This window comes from Anomaloglossus baeobatrachus, chromosome 1 (genome assembly GCF_048569485.1).
Source record: "Anomaloglossus baeobatrachus isolate aAnoBae1 chromosome 1, aAnoBae1.hap1, whole genome shotgun sequence".
NCBI lineage: Eukaryota > Metazoa > Chordata > Amphibia > Anura > Aromobatidae > Anomaloglossus > Anomaloglossus baeobatrachus.
This window is the reverse complement of record NC_134353.1, coordinates 751852934-751878576: the sequence shown is the minus strand read 5'-3', so window position 1 is coordinate 751878576 and position 25643 is coordinate 751852934. Positions and strand designations below refer to the sequence as shown.

Below are 25643 nucleotides of genomic sequence, written 5' to 3'. Positions count from 1 at the left end.
TGAGTGTGGCAGAAGCCTTAAGGAGACTTAAGGAGACTTTGCAAGCCAGTCTGGCTGCCAAGTAAGGGGACTTATAGCTGCCACGCCCCTCTAAGAAATATTCAAATTGTCTCTCCAGTAAAGTAGACAAACTCTAGCACAGCGCCACCTATATAATGGCGCTGTGCTAGAGTTTGTCTCCTTTACTGGAGAGACAATTTGAATATTTCTGTTAATGTTGATGATGATTATGGCTTACAGCCAATGAAAACCCAAAAGTCATTATCTTAGAAAATTAGAATACTTACCACAAAACACCTGCAAAGTCTTCCTAACCATTAAAATGGTCCCTTAGTCTGGTTCAGTAGGGTACACAATCATGGGGAAGACTGCTGACTTGACAGATGTCCAGAGGGCAGTCACACTTCACAAGGAGGATAAGCCACAAAAGATCATTGCTAAAGAAGCTGGCTGTTCAAAGAGTGCTGTGTCCAAACATATTAATGGAGAATTGAGTGGAAGTAAAACATGTAGTAGAAAAAGGTGCACAAGCAACTGGGATAACCGCAGCTTTGATAGGATTATTAAGAAAAGGCCAGTCAAAAATTTGGGTGAGATTCAGAAGAAGTGGACTGCTCCTGGAGTAAGTGCTTCAAGAGCCAGCACACACAGACATATCCAGGACATGGGCTACAACTGTCGCATTCCTTGTGTCAAGCCACTCATGACCAATAGACAATGCCAGAAGCATGTTACCTGGTCCAAGGAGAAAAAGACCTGGACTGTTGCTCAGTGGTCCAAGGTGTTTTTTCAAAAGAACGTAATTTTTGCATTTCATTTGGAAATCAATGTCCCAGAGTCTGGAGGAAGAGTGGAGAGGCCACAATCCAAGCTGCTTGAGGTCTAGTGTGATGTTTCCACAATCAGTGATGGTTTGGGGAGCCATGTCATCTACCTGTGTAGGTCCACTGTGTTTTATCAAGACCAAAGTCAGCGCAGCCGTCTACCAGGAAATTTTAGAGCATTTCATGCTTCCTTCTTCAGACAAGCTTTTTGGAGATGGAAATTTGATTTTCCAGTAGGACTTGGCACCTGTCCACACTGCCAAAAGTACCAATACCTGGTTTAATAACCACAATATCACTGTGCTTGATTGGCCAGCAAACTCGCATGACCTAAACCCCATAGAGAATCTATAGGGTATTGTAAAGAGGAAGATGAGAGAAACCAGACCCAACAATGCAGATGAGCTGAAGGCTGCTATCAAAGCAACCTGGACTTCCATAACACCCCAGCAGTGCCACAGGCTGATCACCTCCATGCCACTCCGCATTGATGCAGTAATTCATGTAAAAAGGAGCCCAGACCAAGTATTGAGTGCATTTACTGTATAGACTTTTCAGTAGGCCAACATTTCTGAGTTTAAAATAATTTTTTCCAGTTGGTCTTATATAATATTCTAATTTTCTGAGATAATGACTTTTGGGTTTTCATTGGCTGTAACCATAATCATCATCATTAACAGAAATAAACACTTGAAATAGATCACTCTGTGTGTAATGAGTATATAATATGTGTTGGCCTTTTTGTATTGAATTACTGAAATAAATGAACTTTTTGAATAAATTCTAATTTATTGAGATGCATTTGTATATAATATATAGATGATAATATATATGAACAGAAGGGACAGAAAAAAAAAGTAAATAATTCATATCCTCAATTTTCGATGCCTGAGGTTCGCTGTAAACTGTAGCAAGGAAGTTTGGTGTGAAGTTAATACTTTTTGGGCTTCTTACGCAGGAAGCATTTTCAATCTCAATTATATTACATGACTCATATTTTGAAATTGACTTTTTCAGGCTTTATGGGCAAAGGGGTTAAGATGTCAGATAAGACCCCTCAGTACATAGCCAATGTATTCATGAGATGCCCAGATATCTGCATTAGAGATATCTACTGCTTTACTAAAGCTATCATTTTATTGCTTACTGAGGTATAAAGAGCCTTTTATTGATACAATGTATCAGCGTGGAAGGCTGGGCTAGAATGACATTGCAATTCTCAGCAGAATATCGGTCATATCTACACTGGCACCTCGAAATACATTTCTAAGCGATAGGAAATTAGTACATTTAAAGTGCTGCATTTTTGTCATTAAAATCCGTAGAATTTCCTACACTAATGCTGACATTGTATTTTATACCCTAATTATTCATCGGTAAATTGCCAGTGTGCTGTGGTAGGACTCATTTTGTGTACTTAAAGTTTTTTAATGTTTCTCCGTTTTCTCATATAATGTTACCGCTTAATCTTTAATATAGAAGCAGATTTTTTTTATACAAATTATAAAATGTTTGAAATATCCCCTCTTTCTATCTGCAAAGTATGTTAATGTATTTTTTACTGGTTTCAACCAAATAATGAGTCATTATGAAATTTTCCATTGCCACAGAGCTAGCTGTCAAGTTAACACTTCGGTAGTCAATATGCAGCTGTGATCCTAAAAATGATACAGGAGTCACTGGCTTTTCATATTTCTTACCTGCAAATTATGTTCCCCTGTAATATTAGAGTGGGGTTTTTTTTAGCTCTGCTCCATTAAGTCACATTAAATGGCACTCATTAAGACTTCACTTTTTTTTAAATGTAAGCCAATCCAGCTATCAAATGATTATCACCAATCGGGGTTTTCTAAATGAGCTGTTATTGCTTGGTAAAGCCATATCTGGTAATACATTTCTACCTTTCAAGTTAAAGGTGTTGTCCACAACTTGGAAAATCTCTGGTGGTGGAACTCTTCCAGTGGTGTCGGCACTGGCCCTCTCGGGGCTGGTATTAGATTATATCACACGATACCTGCTGCCAGTTCGTGGTCGCTTCACTCTTCTCTACTTCAGACAAATATGACATCCGAAGAAAGTCTTGAGAGCCGTAGCTTTCACTTTCTCTGGATGTCAGCTACATCTGAAGAAGGGGACAGTAATGTAGTCACTGTTTGGCTGCAGAGAACACATGAACTTGTCAGCCCCGGGAGAGCCAGTGCTAGCACCACTGGAATGGCATCAGCACCAGAGTTCAGTATAGCTGTTATTTTACTTGGAGGAAAATAGTGATTGAGAAATGGTTGTCCGAAGAGTGGAGAACCCCTTTAATAGTCAACCAAATAAGGCATAGACATACTTGGTCCACTACTAGGGATTAGAGATGAGCGAACCTCATGTTTGATGCTCTAAGTTCGGGTTTGAACACAGACTAAGAAAAAAACAGAGTTCGGGTTCAACGTTCGAGCAAGTTACAAGTGCAGACCACTCAAGTGTGCATCTCTGTGCTTGGGTATAAGTGATGCTCAGCCCTGTGTGTGCCACTTGAAGTGTATGAAGAGGTAAAATCAGTGTACTCAGTTGTAGTGTGCACACAGACACACAAAAAAAAAAAAGAAAACCCCCAGAAGTGTTCTGCTTATGGTTGGCTGCATGTGGGTGGAGACGCGAACTGCCCAATTACTGACTTCCATTGAGGTTTGGGTCAAATCTGGGTCACAAACTGAACTTTATCTAAAGTTCCACTGTACCCGCCGATCCAAACTTCCAAAGGTCCGGTCATCTCTACTAGAGAAGAGCGGACTCTTTGAAGTTTGGGTTCTGTGGCTTCAGATGGACTTTAAAGTTTTGTTCTGAACCTAAACTTTACCTAAACCCCATTGGAAGTTACTGATTGGACAGATCAGTTCTCTGCCCACATGCAGCCAGCCATAAACAGATCACTTTCTGGGGAGGGAGGGGTCTTTTCATTTTTTTTTTTTTACACACTACATCCGATAACTCTAATTTTACCCCCGGTGTGAGTGGTTTAAACACAGCAGTTAGCTTGCACTGGGTCGAGCACTGAGTGTACCAGAGCACGGCAATGCTCGCTCAAGCTGTTAGCATATGTAAAGCACCTGAATTCTGAACTAGAACACTGATGTTTTTTTTTTAAAGTCTGTGTTCGGTACGAACACTGAACTTTAAAGTTGAAGTCCACTTATCTCTATCCACTACATTAAGAATTACTTTTACAAAATAGCTCTCCTTTCTGGCTTACAGAAGGGGGTCCTGAAGGAGCCTCCCAACTGTGATGTACATTTGCCCTTTAGGTTATCTTTTTGGTGAGTGCCAAGTTGATGTAAGCAAACTTAAAGGCCATGCAATGCTCATCTGGGAATTTTAAGCATGCAAATCGTCTCTTCAGAAAGAAAGAGAACAGGAGCTCCAGTGCCACCTATTGGAAGTAGCAATCCTTAAAGTCAATATTGACCCTTTAAGGGCCTTACCACATAACCAAAGAACCCAAACCAAAGACTCCATTTGCAAACGTGTTTTGTGGTGTTATCATTGCAAAACAGATGATCTAGTTTAGCTGGGAGAAAGGCCATTTACAGGTGGCATAAGGGTTAACATTTCATGGCTTATAAGTCGCTCTACGTCAACTTGGCACTCTCCATAAAGAGATACTTTACCTCTTAGACCACCTGTTAGACACCTCTAACAGCCAAATCAGATCTCCTACTTTATACTGATGAAGAACAAACAACCAGAAATACATTTGCAAATTAAGTTTTTTGTTTGGCCACTTAGGGTACCGTCACACTTTAGCAACGCACCAGCGATCCCACCAGCGATCTGACCTGGTCAGGATCGCTGGTGCGTCGCTACATGGTCGCTGGTGAGCTGTCAAACAGGCAGATCTCACCAGCGACCAGTGACCAGCCCCCAGCCAGCAGCGACGTGGAAGCGATGCTGCGCTTGTAGGGAGCCGGCGTCTGGAAGCTGCGGACACTGGTAACCACGGTAAACATCGGGTATGGTTACCCGATATTTACCTTGGTTACCAGCGCACACCGCTTAGTGCTGGCTCCCTGCACTCGTAGCCACAGTACACATCGGGTTAATAAGCAAACCTTTGCTTATTTACCCGATGTGTAATCCGGCTACGTGTGCAGGGAGCAGGGAGCCGGCACTGACAGCCTGAGAGTGGCCGACGCTAGTAACTAAGGTAAATATTGGGTAACCACCTTGGTTACCCGATGTTTACCTTGGTTACAGCTTACCGCAGGCTGGCAGATGCCGGCTCCCTGCTCCCTGCACATTCAGATTGTTGCTCTCTCGCTGTCACACACAGCGATGTGTGCTTCACAGCGGGAGAGCAACAATAAAAAAATGAACCAGCACTGTGTGTGCATCGAGCAGCGATCTCACAGCAGGGGCCAGATTGCTGCTCAGTGTCACACACAGCGAGATCGCTAATGAGATCACTGCTGCGTCACAAAAACCGCAACTCAGCAGCGATCTTGCTAGCGATCTCGCTATGTGAGAAGTACCCCTTAGTCACTTGGCAAGACACTTTATGGTCAATATTGACTTTTAGGATTGCTACTTCTAATAGGTGGTACTGGAGTTCCTGCTTTCCCTCAATCTAAAGAGGTTACATGTATATAGTCGTATAAAGCTCCACATTCTAATTTCCTTTCCTGTGTCAACATCCTAGAAAAATAACAAAAAAGCCTTACCCTGACTCAGATGAAGTCTTTGGACAAACTACACTACAATCCTCTTTTTAAATCAAGAATATAGTCTTATTATTCATTAAAGATCAATTGATTAACAAATTGGGGCATATGCAAGGTGGGTGGAAGATTTGGGAGAAATTGGGGAGGAGAAATGGGAGTCTATTTTGCAATATGTCATCAAAATATCTCTGAGTGAGGCAAAACGGCTATCGCAATTATATGTTTTATACAGGGTATATAGAACCCCCATGTGGATGAAGAAAGTGGGAGTGAGAACAGATTCCAAGTGTTCAAAATGTACTGTGGAAGAAGCAGGGATCATGCACATGTTGAGGGAATGCCCGTGTTTACAAGGGTTCTGGATCACAGTGTTAAATTTAATTCAATCAGTGATGCAAGTGGACCTACCCAGAAACCCGCTGGTGTGTGTGCTGGGCTATGTGGATGAAGTGGGGGCAGATGAACAAGAGAAACTGGCAGTGGCACGATTGTTGTATGCAGCAAGGAAACTAATTGCCTTGTATTGGCTATCTGAAAAAGCACCGACACGTAAGGAATTTGTTGAAAAAGTGAATTATATTATTTATATGGAGAAAAATGGTTATATTAAAAGGGGAAGGAGAACTCAATATGAGAAGATCTGGAGCAAGTGGCTGGACTTTCCAGGATTAGCGTCATTTGATCTACTGAAAGATAGGATATTTAGACTATAGGTAGGAAAGGAAAGATCGCAGTGGCTGAGAAATAAGGAGGGCAGGTCATTATGTGAATAAAGAGGGATGCAGAGAGTGGAGGGGTGAGACTGTCGACCGGAAGAGGGTGGGGGGAGGGGAGGGGGTATGTGTGAGGACTACCCTCACAATTTGATGTTATGTTTATGAAAGTTTTAAAATGCAATAAAAATTTATCTGATTTAAAAAAAAAAGATCAATTGATTAAAAAGTTTATGTAAGTTAGAATTAAATTTTGATATTGAATAATGATAATACTTATTGGTATCTGTTAAATCCAAAAATAAAAAGGTCTTGAGAAGGTTTCATTGAGCTCAGCCAAAACGTGAGTGATACCGAAGGTGCATAAACATCTACTTTCTTTTCTTTCATTAGGCTTGGAAGCGCTTATTTTGTAGATCTATTGGTTAGTGCTCTTAGTGGGGGCTCTGCAATAAATCATTTGCTGCTGCTATGTACATTTTTTTCTATTGGTAACTGGTAGTTATGTAATTTCCTAATGCATCTTAAATCATACCCTGAAGTAACCCAACAGATGAGTTGTGTAACAACAGTATTTAGCCCTACTGAGAACTAAAATTGCAGGTTATCTACTGTATATTTAATACTTTATATGTTCTATTTTAAATTAAGAGAATTTAACCCCTTAGCATTAAAGCAGTACAGTTCCATCTACCCCTATAACAGTAATAGCTGTCAGCTACAGAAATGTCTTCTTCATATAGCTGCCCCTCCATTCTGCCCTGTGCTTTAATTTACCAGTTTCTTACCTAAAGTATAGGACACCAGCTAAAGGTCCAGTCACACTAAACAACTTACCAGCGATCCCAACAACGATACAACCTGATAGGGATCGCTGGTAAGTTGCTAGGAGGTCGCTGGTAAGTTGCTAGGAGGTCGCTGGTGAGATGTCACACTAAGCGACGCTCCAGCGATCCCACCAGCAACCTGACCTGGCAGGGATCGCTGGAGCGTCGCTACACGTGGAAGCATGCTGCGCTTGGTAACTAAGGTAAATATCGGGTAACCACCCCGATATTTACCTTGGTTACCAGCGCACACCTAGCCACAGTACACATGGGGTTAATTACCCGATGTGTACTGCAGCTACATGTGCAGAGAGCAGGGAGCCGCGCACACTGCTTAGCGCTGGCTCCCTGCTCTCCTCCTAGCTACAGTACTGCAGCTACATGTGCAGAGAGCAGGAGCCGGCACTGACAGCTGAGAGTGGCGGAGGCTGGTAACAAAGGTAAATATCGGGTAACCAAGGTAAGGGCTCCTTGGTTACCCGATATTTACATTGGTTACCAGCGTCCTCAGAAGCCGGCTCCTGCTGCCTGCACATTTAGTTGTTGCTCTGTCGCTGTCACACAGAGCGATGTATGCTTCACAGCGGGAGAGCAACAACTAAAAAATGGCCCAGGACATTCAGCAACAACCAACGACCTCACAGCAGGGGCCAGGTTGTTGCTGGATGTCACACTAAGCAACATCGCTAGCAAGTTGTGCATCAGCAGCGATGTTGCTAGCGATGTTGCTTAGTGTGACGGTACCTTAAGTCTTTCAAGCAAATAGATAAGTCACAAGCAAGCTAAAACTATGAAAAGACAGCCTTCCCACTTCCATAAGAACAGAGATATACCCTCCTGTATAAAGTCTAACTATAAATAATAATAAATATGGAAAACTAGAGCAGCACTATGTTCCTCTATATACGAGGTAAGCCTCAGGAACCAGGTTATATATCTCTACCTGATTGATCCATAAAAAATAAAGTAAGGCACCCTCCAAAATTCCAATTGTAAAAAGTGGAGAATTTGTTGGCCCTATACAATGCCTATATACAATTTATTGACTTAATAATAAATATAATCATGTAATAGGCAAAGGCTAAGGAGCACAGTGATGTCACAGCACAGGACGTATAAACACAGCATCGTAATACAAGGACAATGCACACAGTGATGTTATAGGGCTGAGATAATTAGCCCTTGTGTTGACATATGTGACAGAGTAGTCATTAGCCACCAATAGGTTCCGAGTGTTGTAGTCTATAATCTAAAGGCCCCACAGTGCTTCAACCGATCATTTGTCTGGCAGCCTTCTCAGGCAGCCTCCTATGTATAGAAGCACTTGTTTGGCCAATCACTCTTGTGTTCTCTATGAGAAAGCCAGTTTATCTCCTGGAGAACAAAGAGATTGTCAGTCCGATATCAGATATGCCTGATCGATATCACCTGTGACAATCAGTGGGCCAGCACACCCATACATAGCATAATGTTGGCCAAACCCATCGATATCTGTGGGTGAACCCAACATTAGTCTAATGTGTGGAGGTCTTAAGTGTTAACCATGCCATATGCTAGCTGGCCACCAGTATTCTAGACAAGTAGGGTTTTTTTTAAATTCTGAAAGCCTCAGAGGTTTTTTTGCTATATTTTCTATATATTATTTTAGATAAATAGACTATTGTCCATACATCTGTCATGATTACTTTGGAATAGCAGGCAACTGAGGCTCCTAAACTGTCCCTCAATCTAGCTGACCCTAAACTATCCCTACTCTCATGGATACTCCTGATGGTGGAAAGGCCTGAGTCTCCTTCCTTGCTCTGCTCCTGACAAGTCCTGATCTCATTCCCCCTCCCCCTCACTCCAGGGAGGGACAGGACAGGAGTGTGGAAAACCACAGGTAAATACAGACAATTGTAAGACCAAAACTCTGTCACACAGCACACACACACACAAAGTAAAACACAATAAGTGATTCATGAGAAAAATCAAGAGCAGGAAGGAAGTACAACAGAATAGGGGTAAACTCCACAACCGCTCCAAGCAATAGGTATAACTAAATTAAGCAAATGAGTACAACTTTCACCAGAGAGTCTGGAACACCACACTTCACAGACAAACATAGAATAAGCTATAGCTGGCATGGGTAGAAGGATTATAAAAGCATAAATATGAGAGAAGCAGGTGTGATAGGTCTCCCCACAAGATGCGATTAAAGGACTAGCAGGGATTAACTCTTGTAGCCTGCCTGTGCATCAGCACACAGCAGTTTGACGCCTGAGTCTGCCTGTGTTGATCCCAGACACTAGAGAAACCATTGGGTGGAGTATCAGATGTATACTGATGAATCAATCTGAACAGAGGTCAATGCTGCCATGAAATGCGGCGAAGTTTGTGCAAAACTCTGTGTGACCACATTTAAACTAAAACTTGAGACAACCATTGTTTGTCACCATAGATGATTTCAAATGTTTGGACAAGCTTTTGCTTCTTGCATCTATTAGAGAGGGTCTAATGGTTGTCTGTAAACTGTATTTTGTGGCCCCTTGTGGGAGCCTAAGCTGCTTATTGGACATCTAAAAATATGAAGACTATCTCTTCTGGAGATAACACACTCATTATCTATAGTAGGAAGTATTGTAAAGCAATGTGTCTCTTCATGAGCTCATTCATTTGATCCAGCTGCATTATGATGCTGTCTAGCCATAAAGAGTCTCAGATAACGTGCAATTACTCCTGTTAACTACATTGCTTTGAGTAACTGAATTTAGGATGGAGTGTCTGCTAAACGTTGTTACATCAACAACCCTTTCGTTGCCCTAACTGCCTGATCTCCTTATAGCTTAGCCCCTTCTTCTCTTCTGGATGGCGTCTATTAGTCTGAGCTGCCAATGATCTAACCTCCCACTCTGGCTATTGTCTGTACAGTGTGGAGTTCGCCCCTCCGCACATCTGCTTTCTTGGAAACCTTGTGCCAGATCTGCACTAACAAATTAATTAAATTCTTTATGATTATATTTACTGACCTTCCTCCCGTTGCTGTCTCGGAGCATAAATAGGGGGAGTTGGAATACTTCTATAGGAGTTGGGGCAGACGGCTTATCAACACAATATCCAATCAATAGTGCTGAAGTCAGCCGTCACTTTAAGGCTAAATAAAACAGGATAGCTGATCATAAGTGCTGTTTATATCCTTCTGCAGGAAACCATTTCAAGTGAAACAAATTTTCTGTGTCTGAATATAATGGCCATGTGTTCTGCTGCCTCTATATTACATCAATTATTGAGAATTGTCTGGGAAGTGTGGTGTTTGCCAGGGGCTGTATCTGTGAACTGATCATCACTTAGACATGGCTTTTACATGACTTGTTATATAACTGCCTCCATCTACAGTTCTGCTCATAAGTTTACACACCTCAGGCAGAATTTGAAAAATGTGTGCCATTTTAGGAAAATATGGCCAAACCAGCAGAACGTCGTTTACTGACTTAGGAGTATTGGTCAGGTGAAGCCATTCGTCATAACAGAATTGTGTGTGTCCTGTAGAAATCCTAATAATAACTGTGCCCGTAGCCCATCCTTGACAACTTTTCAAGCAGACGTATGTGAGGATGTTCAGCTTAGCCAACATTTTCCAGAACCACACTGTTTTTTGAGGTCACACTCGCCTCCTTCCCTCCCTGCTCCCGCAGATCTTTGTTACCAAACAATGAATGTTGTAAAAACAAAACCCAAAAAAACAATGGTGGAATTGTAAGGTTTTTTTGTAGTTTTGCCACACTTGTTTTTTTTCCCATTTCAGAGCATATTGCATGATAAAATGTATATTGTCATTCAAAACTATAAATTTTCCTGTAAATATCAAACCCTTCTATGGCTAAGTCAACAAATTAATAAAAGAGTTATGGTTCTTTAATCAAGGGCAGAAAAAAATGTGCAAAACAAACCAAAAAATTCCCTTGCTATTAAAGGATTAAAGAGGACAAGAAATGAGTGGTCCCGAACTTTAAATTTCAGTGTTTGCACTGAAGACAGAATTTACAAAAAAACTTAGTTTTGGAGTTCAGGTGCTTTACGTATGCTAACCACTTGAGCAAGCATTGCTGTGCTTAGGTACGCTCGGTGCTCAGCCCAGTGCGAACCACTTGCACTGTTTGATCGGCCAAGACCATGAATCTATGTAGTGTGCACCTCCACCCCCCAAAAAAAAATGGAAACTTCCCGCCTTCCCTCCCCTGAAAGTGATCTGTTTATGGCTGGCGGTATGTGGGTCAGAGAGCTAAACTGCCCAGTGACTTCCAATGAGGTTCAGGTCAAGTTCAGGACCAGAACAGAACTTTATCTAAAGTCTGGCTGAACCCACCAAACCGAACTTCCATGGGTCCACTAATCTCTAAAGAGGACCAATCACCAGATCTAAAGTGGACAGTTCATGCTCTTATTTTATTCTGGCTTCTTCTCTGAGTATTCATCTTTATTTTGTCTGTTTTTAGAAATCCACCAAATGGTTTCCGAGATATGGACCTTCATGCTCGTTACAAGTGGGCGGTGCTCACAGTATCCTCTGGGTTACTGTTTTTAGGCCAATTAAGTCTCCCCCAGATGGCAAAGACCATAAAAAGTAGCACTACATAAAGAGGCCCATATCTCTGGAACTGTATGAAGGATTTAAGAAAAAAATAATACAAGGGGGAACTGCAGTAAAAAACCAAGAGGCAAAACTGGCCACTTTTGAACTGCTCACTCGTTTGCTTTAAATCAATAATTTGGTGTGAAGATTGATGTAGATTTGTAATTTCTTAACTTTGAAGAATGGATGATGTATGCATTTGTTAGAATTAATGTAAATCTATTGTAAAAAGGCGCATAAACTTTGTTGCAAACCTTTAATGACATTGCCCATTTTAGCCCTTTAGGAAACACCAACTGTTTTCATTGCTGGAAAAGTGGGAGGGCTTTGACAAAATATAATTTCCATTGGCAGTATTTAGGTTATTTATTTTATTTTATTTTTTTAGGGGGGAATAATGTGTTAACCTTATTCTGTCACTTTTGACATGTTCTTGTTTTGTCCATCCGTATGTATGTGTGTGTCATCTGTTTAACATACGTGTGACACCTACAGGAAAAAATACATGACACTGAAATTACATAGATACTAGATGATGCATAGTAGATACATACAGTAGATAGATAGATAGATAGATAATACAGCTATTTAGCTAAATAAATAATTAAATTAAAATGTCCCCCTAGTTTTTATAACCAGCAAAGGTAAAGTATACAGCTGCAGGCTGATATTATCAGGCTGGTTAGATCCATTGTTATTGGGCACTTTCCAGCCTAAAAATTCCAGCCATCAGCTGTGCCAGAAGTGGCGCATCACATTAGATTCTCCAATTCTGGCACTTTGCCTCGGGTTTTCCTGATTGCCCTAGTGCAGTGGCAATCGGGGTAATCTTAGTTGGGGTTGATGTCACCTGTGTAATGTCATCTGGCATGAACCTTTGGTGTTACCAATGGAGAAGCACCTATCAGTCACCACCATTACAAAGCTAGTAAACAAAAAGAAAAAAACACATATACAATTTTTTTTATTTATTTATTTATTTTTTAATACACTCCCCCACAATTTGCCTAGTTCATCCATTTGATTAAAAAAAATCATGCAGGTTCTCCATAGACCAGGGATTCTGACGTAATGCAGGGAATCTGATGTAGTCCACAAATAGAAACCTGAAAGACATAAAAAGAAAACAAGACACTGTCTCTCGTTTATTTGAAAGCAAACCTCCTGGGTCCGACCAGAGTAATCAGGAAGAACCTAGGCGAAGCACCAGAATTGGCACATCTAAAGGGATGCGCCACTTCTAGGGTGGCTACGGGCTGTTTTCTTAGGCTGGGAAGGGCCCAATAACCATGGACCTTCCCAGCCTGATAATATTAGCCTGCAGCTGTCTGCTTTACCTTTGCTGGTTATCAAAATTGAAAGGGACCACATGTCATTTTTTTCTTTTATTTATGTATTTGTTTAACAGCTGTGATAGTCATATAGCTATCTATCTATTTTCTATTTATTATCAATCTATCTAGCCATCTATCTATCATCTTTGCACATCTTTAACACAAAACATTAATTTCTTGAATGCGTTTAATTCGGCACCGTGTCTCATGGATGGCATTCAGATGCCCATCTATGTGTAGTATGTGTTTGGACCCATAGACTTCTATTGACCAATTTCATCCTTGCTGACTGTCAAAAATTGACACGTCTACTTGTAGCTCACACAGACAGACATGTGATTCACATGGACTGTGTATCTGGCTGAATCAGGGAGTCAGCGAGGTGTGATGATCAACAGATGATGATTGTGCATGTGAACGCGTGTCCAGTACATGTGAAAATATGCTGGAAACACGGACGTGTGAAGAGGGTCTTACGTGGAGAATGGATGGAGAACTTTATATTCCCAAATCTTGGACTCACTTAACTTTTTTTATTGTTTTGACATTATGTGATTCTTTGTGATAAGATGTTTTAATCTAGTGACTATGTTGTCCATTTATTAATTTCAACTCTGTCAAGTAGTTGACTGATTATATTATTCTATAATGAAATATTTATTGTATCCTTATTCTATGATGCAGACTAATTATTTTTCATTGTTGGTGCCACTATAAATCAATTCTTTCTTCTGTCTATGTATTTATTTCTTTTTAATAAACTGCATTTCATACTTTTTTTTGTTTCTTTTTAATGGGAGCTACTTCAAGTGAATTTGTATATAAATCTTTGCTGACAGCTATTTTATGCAACTGACTTTACAATTATAGCAATGCTTTTTAGTTTATCGTAAATATTTTCCACCTAGTTTTTCTGTAAAACTACACATCCTGCCATGTTGTAGATGTTTAACTAAGAAATGATAATTATGATGATGAGGATGTATTCAAAGTCACACATTTCTTAGCACATTATCTAGTTTACAGTATATATTTATGAATCTATAATGGTGCTGAATATGAGATATAATTTCAGAATTTTTATTGTATGCATTAGAAATATTTCACCATTAGTACTGGATATATTAACCAAACGTTAGTAAATTGACTGAGAGAAAGTGAAGGAGAGAGAAATAAAGATAAAGGCAGCTTTACACGCTATGACATCGCTAAAGCGTTGTCGTTGGGGTCACGGAATTTGTGACGCACATCCGGCCGCTTTAGCGATGTCATTGCGTGTGACACCTATTAGTGATTTTGAATCGTTGCAAAAACATTCAAAATCGCTAATCGGTGACATGCCCCCCTAGGCTCAATTATTGTTGCTGCTGCAGTAACGATGTTGTTCGTCGTTCCTGCGGCAGCACACATCGCTACGATTAACACCGCAGGAACGAGGAACCTCTCCTTACCTGCGTCCCACCTGCAATGAGGAAGGAAGGAGGTGGGCGGGATGTTCGTCCCGCTCATCTCCGCCCCTCCGCTTTGATTGGGCGGCCGCTTAGTGACGTTGCTGTGACGCCGAACGAACCGCCCCCTTAGAAAGGGTTCGCCGGTCACAGCGATGTCGCTAGGCAGGTAAGTAGTGTGACGGGTCCGCGCAATGTTGTGCGCCACGGGCAGTGATTTGCCCGTGTCGCACAACTGATGGGGGCGGGTACGCACGCTAGCGATATCGGTAACGATATCGCAGCGTGTAAAGCGGCCTTAAGGGGGATAGAGAGTGAAAAGGAGAGAAAGAAAAAGGAGAGAGAAAAAAGAGAGAAAGAAAAAAGGGGAGAAAGAGAGGAAAAGAGAAACAAAAAAGAAAGAGAAGGCGAGAGAGGAAAGTAAGAGGAGAGAGAGAAAACGGAGAGAAAAAGAGCAAAAGAGTAACAAAGAGGAAAGCCAAAGAAGGAGTGAGGAGAGAGAAAGAGTAGAGAGATAAAGGAAAGAAAGAAAAAGAAGGGGAAGGAAAGAGAGAGCAAGAGAAGGAGTGAGAGAAAAAAGGGAGCAGGAATGAGGAGAGAGAAAAAAGGAAAGAAAAAGAGCAAAAGAAAGAGGAGAACGAAAAGGAGAGAGAAAGAGAAGGGGAAAGAAAGAGAGTGCAAAAGAAGGAGTGAGAGAAAAGGGAGAGAGGAAACGAGGAGCGAGAGAGTGAAGAGAGAAAAAGGAAAGAAAAAGAGCAGAAGAGAAGGAAAGAGGAGAAACAGAGAAGGAAATAGGGAGAGCAAAAGAAGAGAGAAATAAAGAGAACTGGAAGGAAGAAAAGAGAGCAAGACAAGGAGAGAGAGAAATTGAGAAGGAGAGAGAGAAAAAGAGGAAAAAAGAAGAGAAAGAGGAATGAGAGGAGAGAGAAAGAAAAGGAGAAAGAGTGATAGAATAAGGAGAGAGAGAAGACAAAAGTAGGGAGAATGGGAGAGGGAGAGAGCAATAGAAGGAGAGATGGAAAAAGATTAAAAGAAAAAGAGAGAGACAGAAGACTGATACATTTTGTTTGATTATGATTTGTCTAATCCGCTTACCCGGTGACTCTTCAGATGGAATCAAATTTGCATGGAACCACAAACTTTAGGAAATTCGACTCAAACTCGATCCTACACGGATTAATCTATTCATCTCTACACAAAACCTACAGTATACAAAAGCCTTTACCACCTCATAGAAAATGCATCAACACCTTCATTTTTTATCATGTTTTGCGTTGTCTTTTTTTGCAATTACAGGATTTTTTTTTAAGAAGGAAAATCTTCGTAGAACTAAATATTTGTGATCCTATAATTGTCATTGCAATTAATTGGAGTTAAACATTGAAGAATTGACACTTAAAAAAACTATTGCATCCCTTACAAAATGTGGTTTTAGGTTAAACTGGGTGAACTGAGTTATTAAAAATTTTGTTCACTGAATATATTTCCGCCGTCCCTTGGTAGATTTGAAACCAAATTCCTATTGCACCTTATGACGGCAGCTTAATGTCTGATCTCGCTCTTCTGGAGGAAGGTGGTTCCTCCCTCTGTGACGGATCTATACTCCCGTGTAAAGGACATCAGAATAGTGGAACGTCTAATTGCATTGATTCATGACTTGATGGGTAATTTCGTCATGGCTTGGACTCCATGGGATGTTCTTATGGACACATATCAGGTGTAACGGATTGGCCTCTTCTATCCCTATAGGGATCTGAAACCCTGGATCGGGCTGTATGAGACTTATGAGAACATACTCCCTCTATCAATATAGACTCCATTTGAGCTTTCCATGATTTGTGCATGCCTCGATGAGAGACTTTTTTTTATATGCTTACCTCTGTATACATGAGATATATTATTTCTTATGTCATTGTTTTAATGTTTATAAAAAACTTCACAAAAGAAAAAGTTGAAAAAAAAAAATCTTGTTCACCAATATATAATATGTGGCATGATGGAAGACCGACAAATATTGAATTGTGCGCAAGACCAAATGTGCAGTATTTTGTAGAATACCAGATTACTTTCGGCAGCTTGAAATATCTTCAGGCTTCCTCATTTTAGAAGCTGTATCAGGGTCAAGATGGGTCCAGTAGGCATCTTCCTATCTGACTGGCCTCAGCCCAATGCGGAGAAGCCTTACAAAATTACAGGTCACAGAAATTCCAGGCTTATTCTGCCTTTACTCAGAATTGAAACTAGAACCCAAGTGATGGAAGGCAATAATATTAACCACCGAGCCACCATCTTGTCCTGGTTCCTTTACAATGAACCCCCTGAACTAAACTGTTATATTATGTCAAGGGCAGAGTCTGGTCATATGGTGCATGACACAGGGACAATGTAAGTTTACTGTCCCAATATTAATAGTGTTGACTGTTCCTGAAATGTTTTCTTTGGCAAAATGGCATCAATAATAGGTTGATATTTTTAGCAATCATCAGAGTATAAAGGGTGCTTTACACGCTGCAACATTGCTAGGTATGTCGTGCGCGATAGAACCCGCCCCCGTTGTTCATGCGACATTTGGTGATCGCTGCCGTAGCAAACATTATCGCTACGGCAGCGTCACACACACATACCTTTTCAGGGATGTCGCTGTGACCACCGAACAATCCCTCCTTCAAGGGGGAGGTGCGTTCGGCATCATAGCGACGTCTCTGCGGCGTCACTAAGCGGCCGCCCAATAGCAGAGGAGGGGCGGAGATGAGCGGCCGGAACATGCCGCACACCTCCTTCCTTCCTCATTGCCGGTGGGCGCAGGTAAGGAGATGTTCCTTGTTCCTGCGGTGTCACACACAGCGATGTGTGATGCCGCAGGAACGACGAACATCATCGTACCTGCAGCAGCAACGATATTATGGAAAGGAGCGACGTGTCAACGATCAACAATTTTTGCCGTTTTTGCAATCATTGATCGTCGCTCCTTGGTGTCACACGCTGCGATGTTGCTAAAGGCGCCGGATGTGCGTCACTAACGATGTGACCCCGACGATATATCGTTAGCGATGGCGCAGCGTGTAAAGCACATTAAGGCTCAGAAGCAACAATGGTGTTTGCACTAAAGTATTTCCTTTATATATTGCAATGATGTGTTGAACTTATTTCTCCTTTGACTTTTCACCAGGTTGTAGCTCTTAGCAAAAGAAGCAAAGAAGCTGAAGCCGCCTTCCTCAGTGTGTACAAGCAGCTCATTGAAGCACCAGGTAATTTTCCTTCTTTTTCTTATTTCTATTTTGGATATGACTTACAGTCCTGTCATTAAAAGCTATTTAAATCTGAGCGCTTCCATTATGTTTCTCTAATGTACTTGCAAAAGTTGATCATAAATATTTTCTTTACACCATTAAATACTAGAGAAAGAGTAATTACAGAGAAATCCCATAAATATCAAATCCAAATGTCTCATTATCATTTGGAAAAACAGAAACTCCAGCCGGGGGAATCAAAGCGATACAGTAGAATAGAGGCTAGACAACTAAAGGGAAGCTGACAGGTTTTTCCTGTACAAACTGCTGCAACCACATTGTATGTATCTTATTGCTCATCCCTACTACCAGTATATATTACCATAATATCACAGCAGTCTTTAGTGTTATTAAAGCCCTGCACTGCATGTCAATCTCTACCGATCAGTCCAATGGATGCCTCTGAATTGCGCTCGGCACCGCCCCTCTATGCCAACAATTAGCGGCCTTCCGTCTTTATTAACAGAGCTGACTTCTCCATACCATCTGTTCGACACATCAAAAGCAGGGAGGTGGCAATTGTAGACTGATACGTGGTGCCTAGCATGGTTTGGAGAAACCCAATGGACTTATGGGCACAGTCATGCATGCAGTGCTGGACCTTTATAAAACTGTTTTTCAAAGATTTGCTGTGCACGGTGGCTGAATGGTTAGCACTGCAGTCGTACAGCACTGGGGTCTTGGGTTCAAATCCCACCAAGGACAACATCTGCAAGGAGTTTGTATGTTCTCCCTTGTGTTTGTGTGGGTTTCCTCCGGGTTCTCAGGTTTCTTCAAAAACATACTGATAGGGAATTTAGATTGTGAACCCCAATTGGGCCAATGTATGTAAAGCGCTGTGGAATTAATAGCGCTATATAAATGAGTAAATATTATTATTATTGCTACCAGTTGTCGGGATGTACATGAGGATTCTTATAAGGTGGAGGTAGCAGTCTATTTAGAGAATATATGCTCACAGTTTCCCCTTAAAACGTAATCTTTAATCTAAGTTCTATAAAAATGCACCAATGCCACAAAACAGATTTATACTCAAAAGGTGTGATTGGATTTCCTTTTGTGGTGTAATACAGGTAAGTGATTCAACTGTTCTATGCCTCATTGACCAATCTCTTCTAAAATAAATGAACAATAACTGTTCTAATGGAGTGGGATTTTATTTAGTTACCAACTGTCATGATCTTTCCACTCTCCTTCCGAGCACACCCCCTTTTTCTCTTTTTTTTTAATTGCCCTATTTTTAGGTGTGCATTTGGATGATCCCACCTACATTTGCCTTGGTGCCCTCATACCTTTGGTTTTTTTTTATCTTTCTGCTCAGTGCGTCCTGGATGTAATGAGTGACTCTTTGCTGTACTATGGATTGAGGGTGTGCTGAGCTGTCAGTTTGGTAAATGACAGCTGAGTTGTCCAATCTAGAGCTGGGGCGTGCTGAGCTATCGGTGTGTTGAATGACAGCTCAGTCATCCAATCTGATACTGGGAGATGCTGGGTTTCTTCAGGTATTCACTGTTCTCTATGATTGCCCAGCTACTTAGCTGTAATTTACTCCAGAACACTGCCAGTCGTGGCATTCTGCTCAGTGGTGCGTGTTGGCCACGTTTTTCTATACTCTGTGCTCTGATGTATTGCTACCAGACATTGGACCTCATCTGACCTTCCGTTTGCCTTGTTGCTTTGCTCTGATGCAATATCCTACAGGTATTCTGACTCCGGACCATGACCTGCCTACGCCACTGCCCTTAATCCTTGACGTGCTCTCCTGGTATCTGACCTTGGAATGTCTGACTACCCTGCTTTACGACTTGTCTGTGTAGTGACTAGCATCACACCAACCATGTAGTCATAAAGCTTTACTAGTGGTTGTCACTGATTCTCCATGCAGAAATGCAGCCAAAAGTAAAATTTTAAAGGGGTTGGCCACTTGATTTTTATTCTAACACATGTTGGGAACACAATTTTGTGCTATATGTTCTCCTCTATCACTTGATAGTTTAGCTTTCCTCAGAGACTGCAGGACCCTCCTGTCACAATGGTCACTGATAGAGGAGCATGTGACTACACCTGTCCATCAGCCTCTTCCAATTGAAAAAAAGTTTCTCATGTGAAGTGTTTTCCAATCGAATGAGATTGACGGCAGGTCTTATAACATGCTCCTCCATTATCAGACTTTTTTTTTGGAAAAGAGCATTGCACTGTACTCTGTGTGCAGAATTATTAGGCAAATGAGTATTTTGATCACATGATACTTTTTATACATGTTGTCCTATTCCAAGCTGTATAGGCTTGAGAGCCAACTACCAATTAAGTAAATCAGGTGATGTGCATCTCTGTAATAAGGAGGGGTGTGGTGTAATGACATCAACACCCTATATAAAGTGTGCTTAATAATTAGGCAACTTCCTTTCCTTTGGCAAAATGGGTCAGAAGAGAGATTTGACGGGCTCTGAAAAGTCCAAATTTGTGAGATGTCTTGCAGAGGGATGCAGCAGTCTTGAAATTGCCAAACTTTTGAACCGTGATCACCGAACAATCAAGCGTTTCATGGCAAATAGCCAACAGGGTCACAAGAAGCGTGTTGGGCAAAAAAGGCGCAAAATAACTACCCATGAATTGGAGAAAATCAAGCGTGAAGCTGCCAAGATGCCATTTGCCACCAGTTTGGCCATATTTCAGAGCTGCAACATTACTGGAGTATCAAAAAGCACAAGGTGTGCCATACTCAGGGACATGGCCAAGGTAAGGAAGGCTGAAAAACGATCACCTTTGAACAAGAAACATAAGATAAAACGTCAAGACTGGGCCAAGAAATATCTTAAGACTGATTTTTAAAGGGTTTTATGGACTGATGAAATGAGAGTGACTCTTAAGGGGCCAGATAGATGGGCCAGAGGCTGGATCAGTAAAGGGCAGAGAGCTCCACTCCGACTCAGATGCCAGCAAGGTGGAGGTGGGGTACTGGTATGGGCTGGTATCATCAAAGATAAACTTGTGGGACCCTTTTTCGGGTTGAGGATGGAGTGAAGCTCAACTCCCAGACCTACTGCCAGTTTCTGGAAGACAACTTCTTCAAGCAGTGGTACAGGAAGAAGTCTGTATCATTCAAGAAAGATATGATTTTCATGCAGGACAATGTTCCATCGCATGCATCCAACTACTCCACAGCTGGCTGGCCAGTAAAGGTGTAGAAGATGAAAAAATAATGACATGGCTCCCATGTTCACCTGATCTTGACCCCATAGAGAACCTGTGGTCCCTCATAAAATGTGAGCTCTACAGGGAGGGAAACAGTACACATCTCGGAACAGCGTCTGGGAGGCTGTGGTGTCAGCTGCACGCAATGTTGATCGTAAACAGATCAAGCAACTGACAGAATATATGGATGGTAGGCTGTTGAGTGTCATCATAAAGAAAGGTGGCTATAATGATCACTAATTTTTTTGTTTTTGCATGTCAGAAATGTTTATTTCTAAATTTTTTGCAGTTATATTGGTGTACCTGGTGAAAATAAACAAGTGAGAGGGGAATATATTTGGTTTTTATTAAGTTGCCTAATAATTCTGCACAGTAATAGTTACCTGCACAAAGAGATATCCTCCTAAGATAGCCAAATCTAAAAAAAAAAAACCACTCCAACTTCCAAAAATATTAAGCTTTGATATTTATGAGTCTTTTGGGTTGATTGAGAGCATAGTTGTTGATCAATAATAAAAAAATCCTCTAAAATACAACTTGCCTAATAATTCTGCACATGGTGTATATGAGGAAAGCTGTACTAACAAGTAGGAGAACCTGTAATATTTGTGTATTAGTAAGTGGCAAGAAAAATCATGTTGCCAAAACATTTGTTAAAATACAGATAAAGTTGTCAACCCCTCTAAGGCGAGCTTTACACGTTGCGACATCGCTAACGATATATCATCGGGGTCACGTCGTTAGTGACGCACATCCGGTGACGGTAGCGACATCGCAATGTGTAAATCCTAGGTGCGATGATGAATGAGCGCAAAAGCGTAAAAAAACGCTGATCTGTGTCACGTCGTTCATTTCCATAATGTCGTTACTGCTGCAGATATGATGTTGTTTGTTGTTGCTGCAGCACCACACATCGCTGTGTGTGAAACCGCAGGAACGACAAACAAATCCTTACCTGCGTCCACCGGCAATGCGGAAGGGAGAAGGTGGGCGGGATGTTATGTCCCGCTGATCTCCGTCCCTCCGCTTCTATTGGCCGGCCGCTTAGTGACGTCGCGTGAAGTCGCTGTGATGCCGAATGCACCTCCCCCTTGAAGGAGGGATTATTAGGCGGTCCCAGCGACGTCGCCGACCAGGTATGTGCGTGTGAAGCTGCCGTAGTGATAATGTTCGCTCTGGCAGCAAGCACCAGATATCGCATGTACGACGGGGCGGGTGCTATCACGCTTGACATCACTAGCAATTGCTAGCGATGTCGCAGCGTGTAAAGCCCGCCTAAGGCAATGCTGTCCTGGAAGATTTTACAAAATACCTCTTTTTTCAGAAGAAAGTAATCTGTCTTTACAGTGCCATATACAAATAGCCACCACACCATCCGTAGACAATACCATTTTGCTAACTGAGGAAACAACATTTTTTCATTCAGAGCAATTCTCTAGTTTTTGTGAAAGAAATGGCTGAAAACAATAGTGAGCATTTCTGAGAGCAACTACAAAACTTATTAATAATTTTTTGTTTATCAATGAAAATCCTCTTAAACTAATAATCCACATATACTACGCAGCCAGATGTATGAGGCCATGGGATGATGACATCTTTATGACCTTGTTGGACATCCTAAAGTTGAGCTCTCTTTTTTGCCCATTTTTTGGGGACTGGCTTTCAACAAGTTTTTGTACGGTGGATTTTGTACTTATTGAGGTGAGGCACTGATGTAGAACAAGAAGGTATTGTTCACATCCAATTCATCCCAAAGATGTCGAGGTTGACATCAAGGCTCTGTATGCAGGCCATTCAAGTTCGTTCACAATAAAATCATCAAACCATGTCTTTAAGGCCCCTTCTTATTGCAGAGGGCAGCAGTCTTCCTGACACAATGAAATACCTTGCCCAAAATTGTAGGCACAAGGTTGAAAGCATGCAAAGAAAAACCATGCTAAATATCTGTAGTTTGTGGCTTTTTTCATAACTATTCATTGGAAATAATGGTCCCGGCCAAACCACTGAAACATGGTCATACAATCGGTCAATACTTTAAATTGCTAGTGGTAACTTTACCTGGTAAACAGTAGTACGCAGTACACATGTCAAGCATACATGCTAATAAACAATAAAAACAGCCACCAAGCCAAGTAGAGAAATCATAATAGTCAAATGTTAAAGGGAACCTGTCACCAGATTTGGCGACTATAAACTGTAGCCACCACCAGTAAGCCTTTATATAAGGCATTCTAGAATACTGTATATAAGAGTCCAGGCCGCTCTGCAGAACGTAAAAATCACTTTTATTATATTCACAGGGGGCGGTCTGATCTAATGGGTGTTGCTGCTCTCCGATCCAGTACCTCCTCTCTGCTGCGATCGCCGTCCTCCTTCTGCGTTAGATTTTCCACTGCCATTGGGCCTAATAATACAGGAAAAGCGCTTATGGAAAGACCCCAGAATGTGTTCTCCAGCATACGATTTGAAGTTCTAGTTTACAATATGGGTTATCATTAGACGAGGAGCTCCAGCTTTATTGGTTATTGCTGGATGTGGGGGAGGAGGGATGGTGCTCAGAATCTCCTCTAAACTTAAATTATCCACCATCTTGTTAGGAGTCTCTGGAGCTGCCGGCTCTCCACTGTCTGCCGGGGCTTCAGGAACAGGCAGTTCTATTCTGCTGTCATCTGGGGCCCGGGTTGTGGGCTGCCTGGCCGCAGCCATGGACGACTTGGTCTTTGTAGGTGGCATGATGAGGGCAATGGTGATCTGAGCATCCCGGGAACTACTGCTTCTGCTCTGGGACAGCACTCGGCAACCTCAAAAAGCATGCAAAAAATCTGCAAGAAATTCCTTCAGGCAGCAGGGGAGTGGGTGGCATGGCCAGGCGGCTTCATGGATGATGTGTCCTACGGTCCAGCGGAGGCGCAATTTGATCTGCCCTGCTCAGGGCAGATCAAAGTATTGTACTGTGCATGCGCAAATGGTCTTTAACCTTTCCTTGTGCCTGAGTATTATAGTACTTTGATCTGCCCTGAGCAGGGCAGATAAAAGTGCACCTGCGCAGGACTGCAATGCCGGCCTGTGTGAATGATGTAGGACATGTTATCCATACAGGGCTGGGTAGAAGGAGGACAACAGTCACCGCAGAGAGGAGGCGCTGGACTGGAGAGCAGCGACACCTATCGGACCGGACCACTCCCCTAGGTGAGTATTATAAAGTGTTATTTACGTTCTACAGGGCGGCCTGGGCTCTAATACACAGTATTCTGGAATGCCGTATATAAGGGCTCAATGGTGGTGCCACAGTTTATAGTCGCCAAATCTGGTTTACAGGTTTAACAATACAGTCTCAGTCGCTAGGATCTCCCTGCTGCATAGCTCTCTGCATTTTCTGGGGTCTCTAAAAGTCTGTCAACATAAATCTTCTGCGGATCAAGCTCGGCTGGTGTGATTGCTCAGCAAGAATGTTGATTGGCATCCTCACTGCGCGTGTAATTAGACAAGGGAGAAAATCATAAATCTTTTTTATATTGTTCACACAGATGTGATGTGAAGGGAAGGAGAAAAGTAGCAAAATGTGTTAAAAAGAGTAATTAATGTCAGTATTATGGTAGATGGTTTCATTTAAATTTCCCTCTGACTCTAATGTTGACAGCAGAGTAACACTCATATGTGAGCTTTTCTCTACTTCCTATTAAAGGGACACTAAACCTAGAAATGAATGTTTAATAGTAAGAAAAAAAATAGTCTCCCTCAAAGTTTGGTAGTATGTATAATCCTGCCTGAAGCACTCCCCCCTTAGTTAAGGGTTGGGGATACTTAACTTTCGCTATAGAGAGGCTTCTGTTGTAACCAGATGACGAGGGGAACATGGCTGATCTGAGATTCACTGAAACTATTTCTGTTCTAGGAATTTTTATACTCATATTCAAAAGTCTGTATTCATTATAAGTAGTGTTAATGGTACTTTACACGCTGCAATATCGGTACCGATATCGCTAGCGAGCGTACCCGCCTCGTCGGTTGTGCGACACAAGCAAATCGCTGCAGTGGCGCACAACATCGCTTACACCCGTCACACATACTTACCTTCCCTGCGACGTCGCTCTGGCTGGCGATCCGCCTCCTTTCTAAGGGGGCGGTTCGTGTGGCATCACAGCGATGTCACATGGCAGCCGTCCAACAGCAGAGGATGGGCAGAGATGAGCAGGCGGAACATGCCGCCCACCTCCTTCCTTCCTCATTGCCGGTGGACGCAGGTAAGGAGATGTTTGTCGTTCCTGCGGTGTCACACATAGCGATGTGTGCTGCCACAGGAACGACGAACAACATCGTACCTGCAGCAGCAACAATATTAAGGAAATTAACGACGTGTCAACGAGCAACGATTTTTCACATTTTTGCGCTCGTTGATCGTCACTCATTGGTGTCACACGCTGCGATGTCGCTAACTGCGCCGGATGTGCGTCACTAACGACGTGACCCCGACGATATATCGTTAGCGATGTCGCAGCGTGTAAAGCACCCTTTATAGAAATTTTAGTCTCATTATAAGTAATTTTAATATTCTGTACTCATCATTTCTGTATCTACTGATGTATGAGGAGGAGGGGAAGGAGCTATCCCTCCCTTGCTTATTACGGAAAGACGACAGATTTATTCAGGACCAAGCAATATACTTTCTATAGTAGATTACTGTTACAAGTTTC

General features: G+C 41.9%; 1 protein-coding gene across 1 annotated transcript in view; it reads left to right on the top strand.

Moving 5' to 3' along the window:
* CUX2 (cut like homeobox 2) overlaps window positions 1-25643 on the top strand; it is a 645762-nt gene that overhangs the window by 326641 nt on the left and 293478 nt on the right. The window contains exon 4 of the mRNA XM_075323846.1: window positions 17634-17712. Within this exon, the coding sequence (XP_075179961.1) occupies window positions 17634-17712 (79 nt within the window). The remainder of the gene's footprint in view (window positions 1-17633; window positions 17713-25643) is intronic.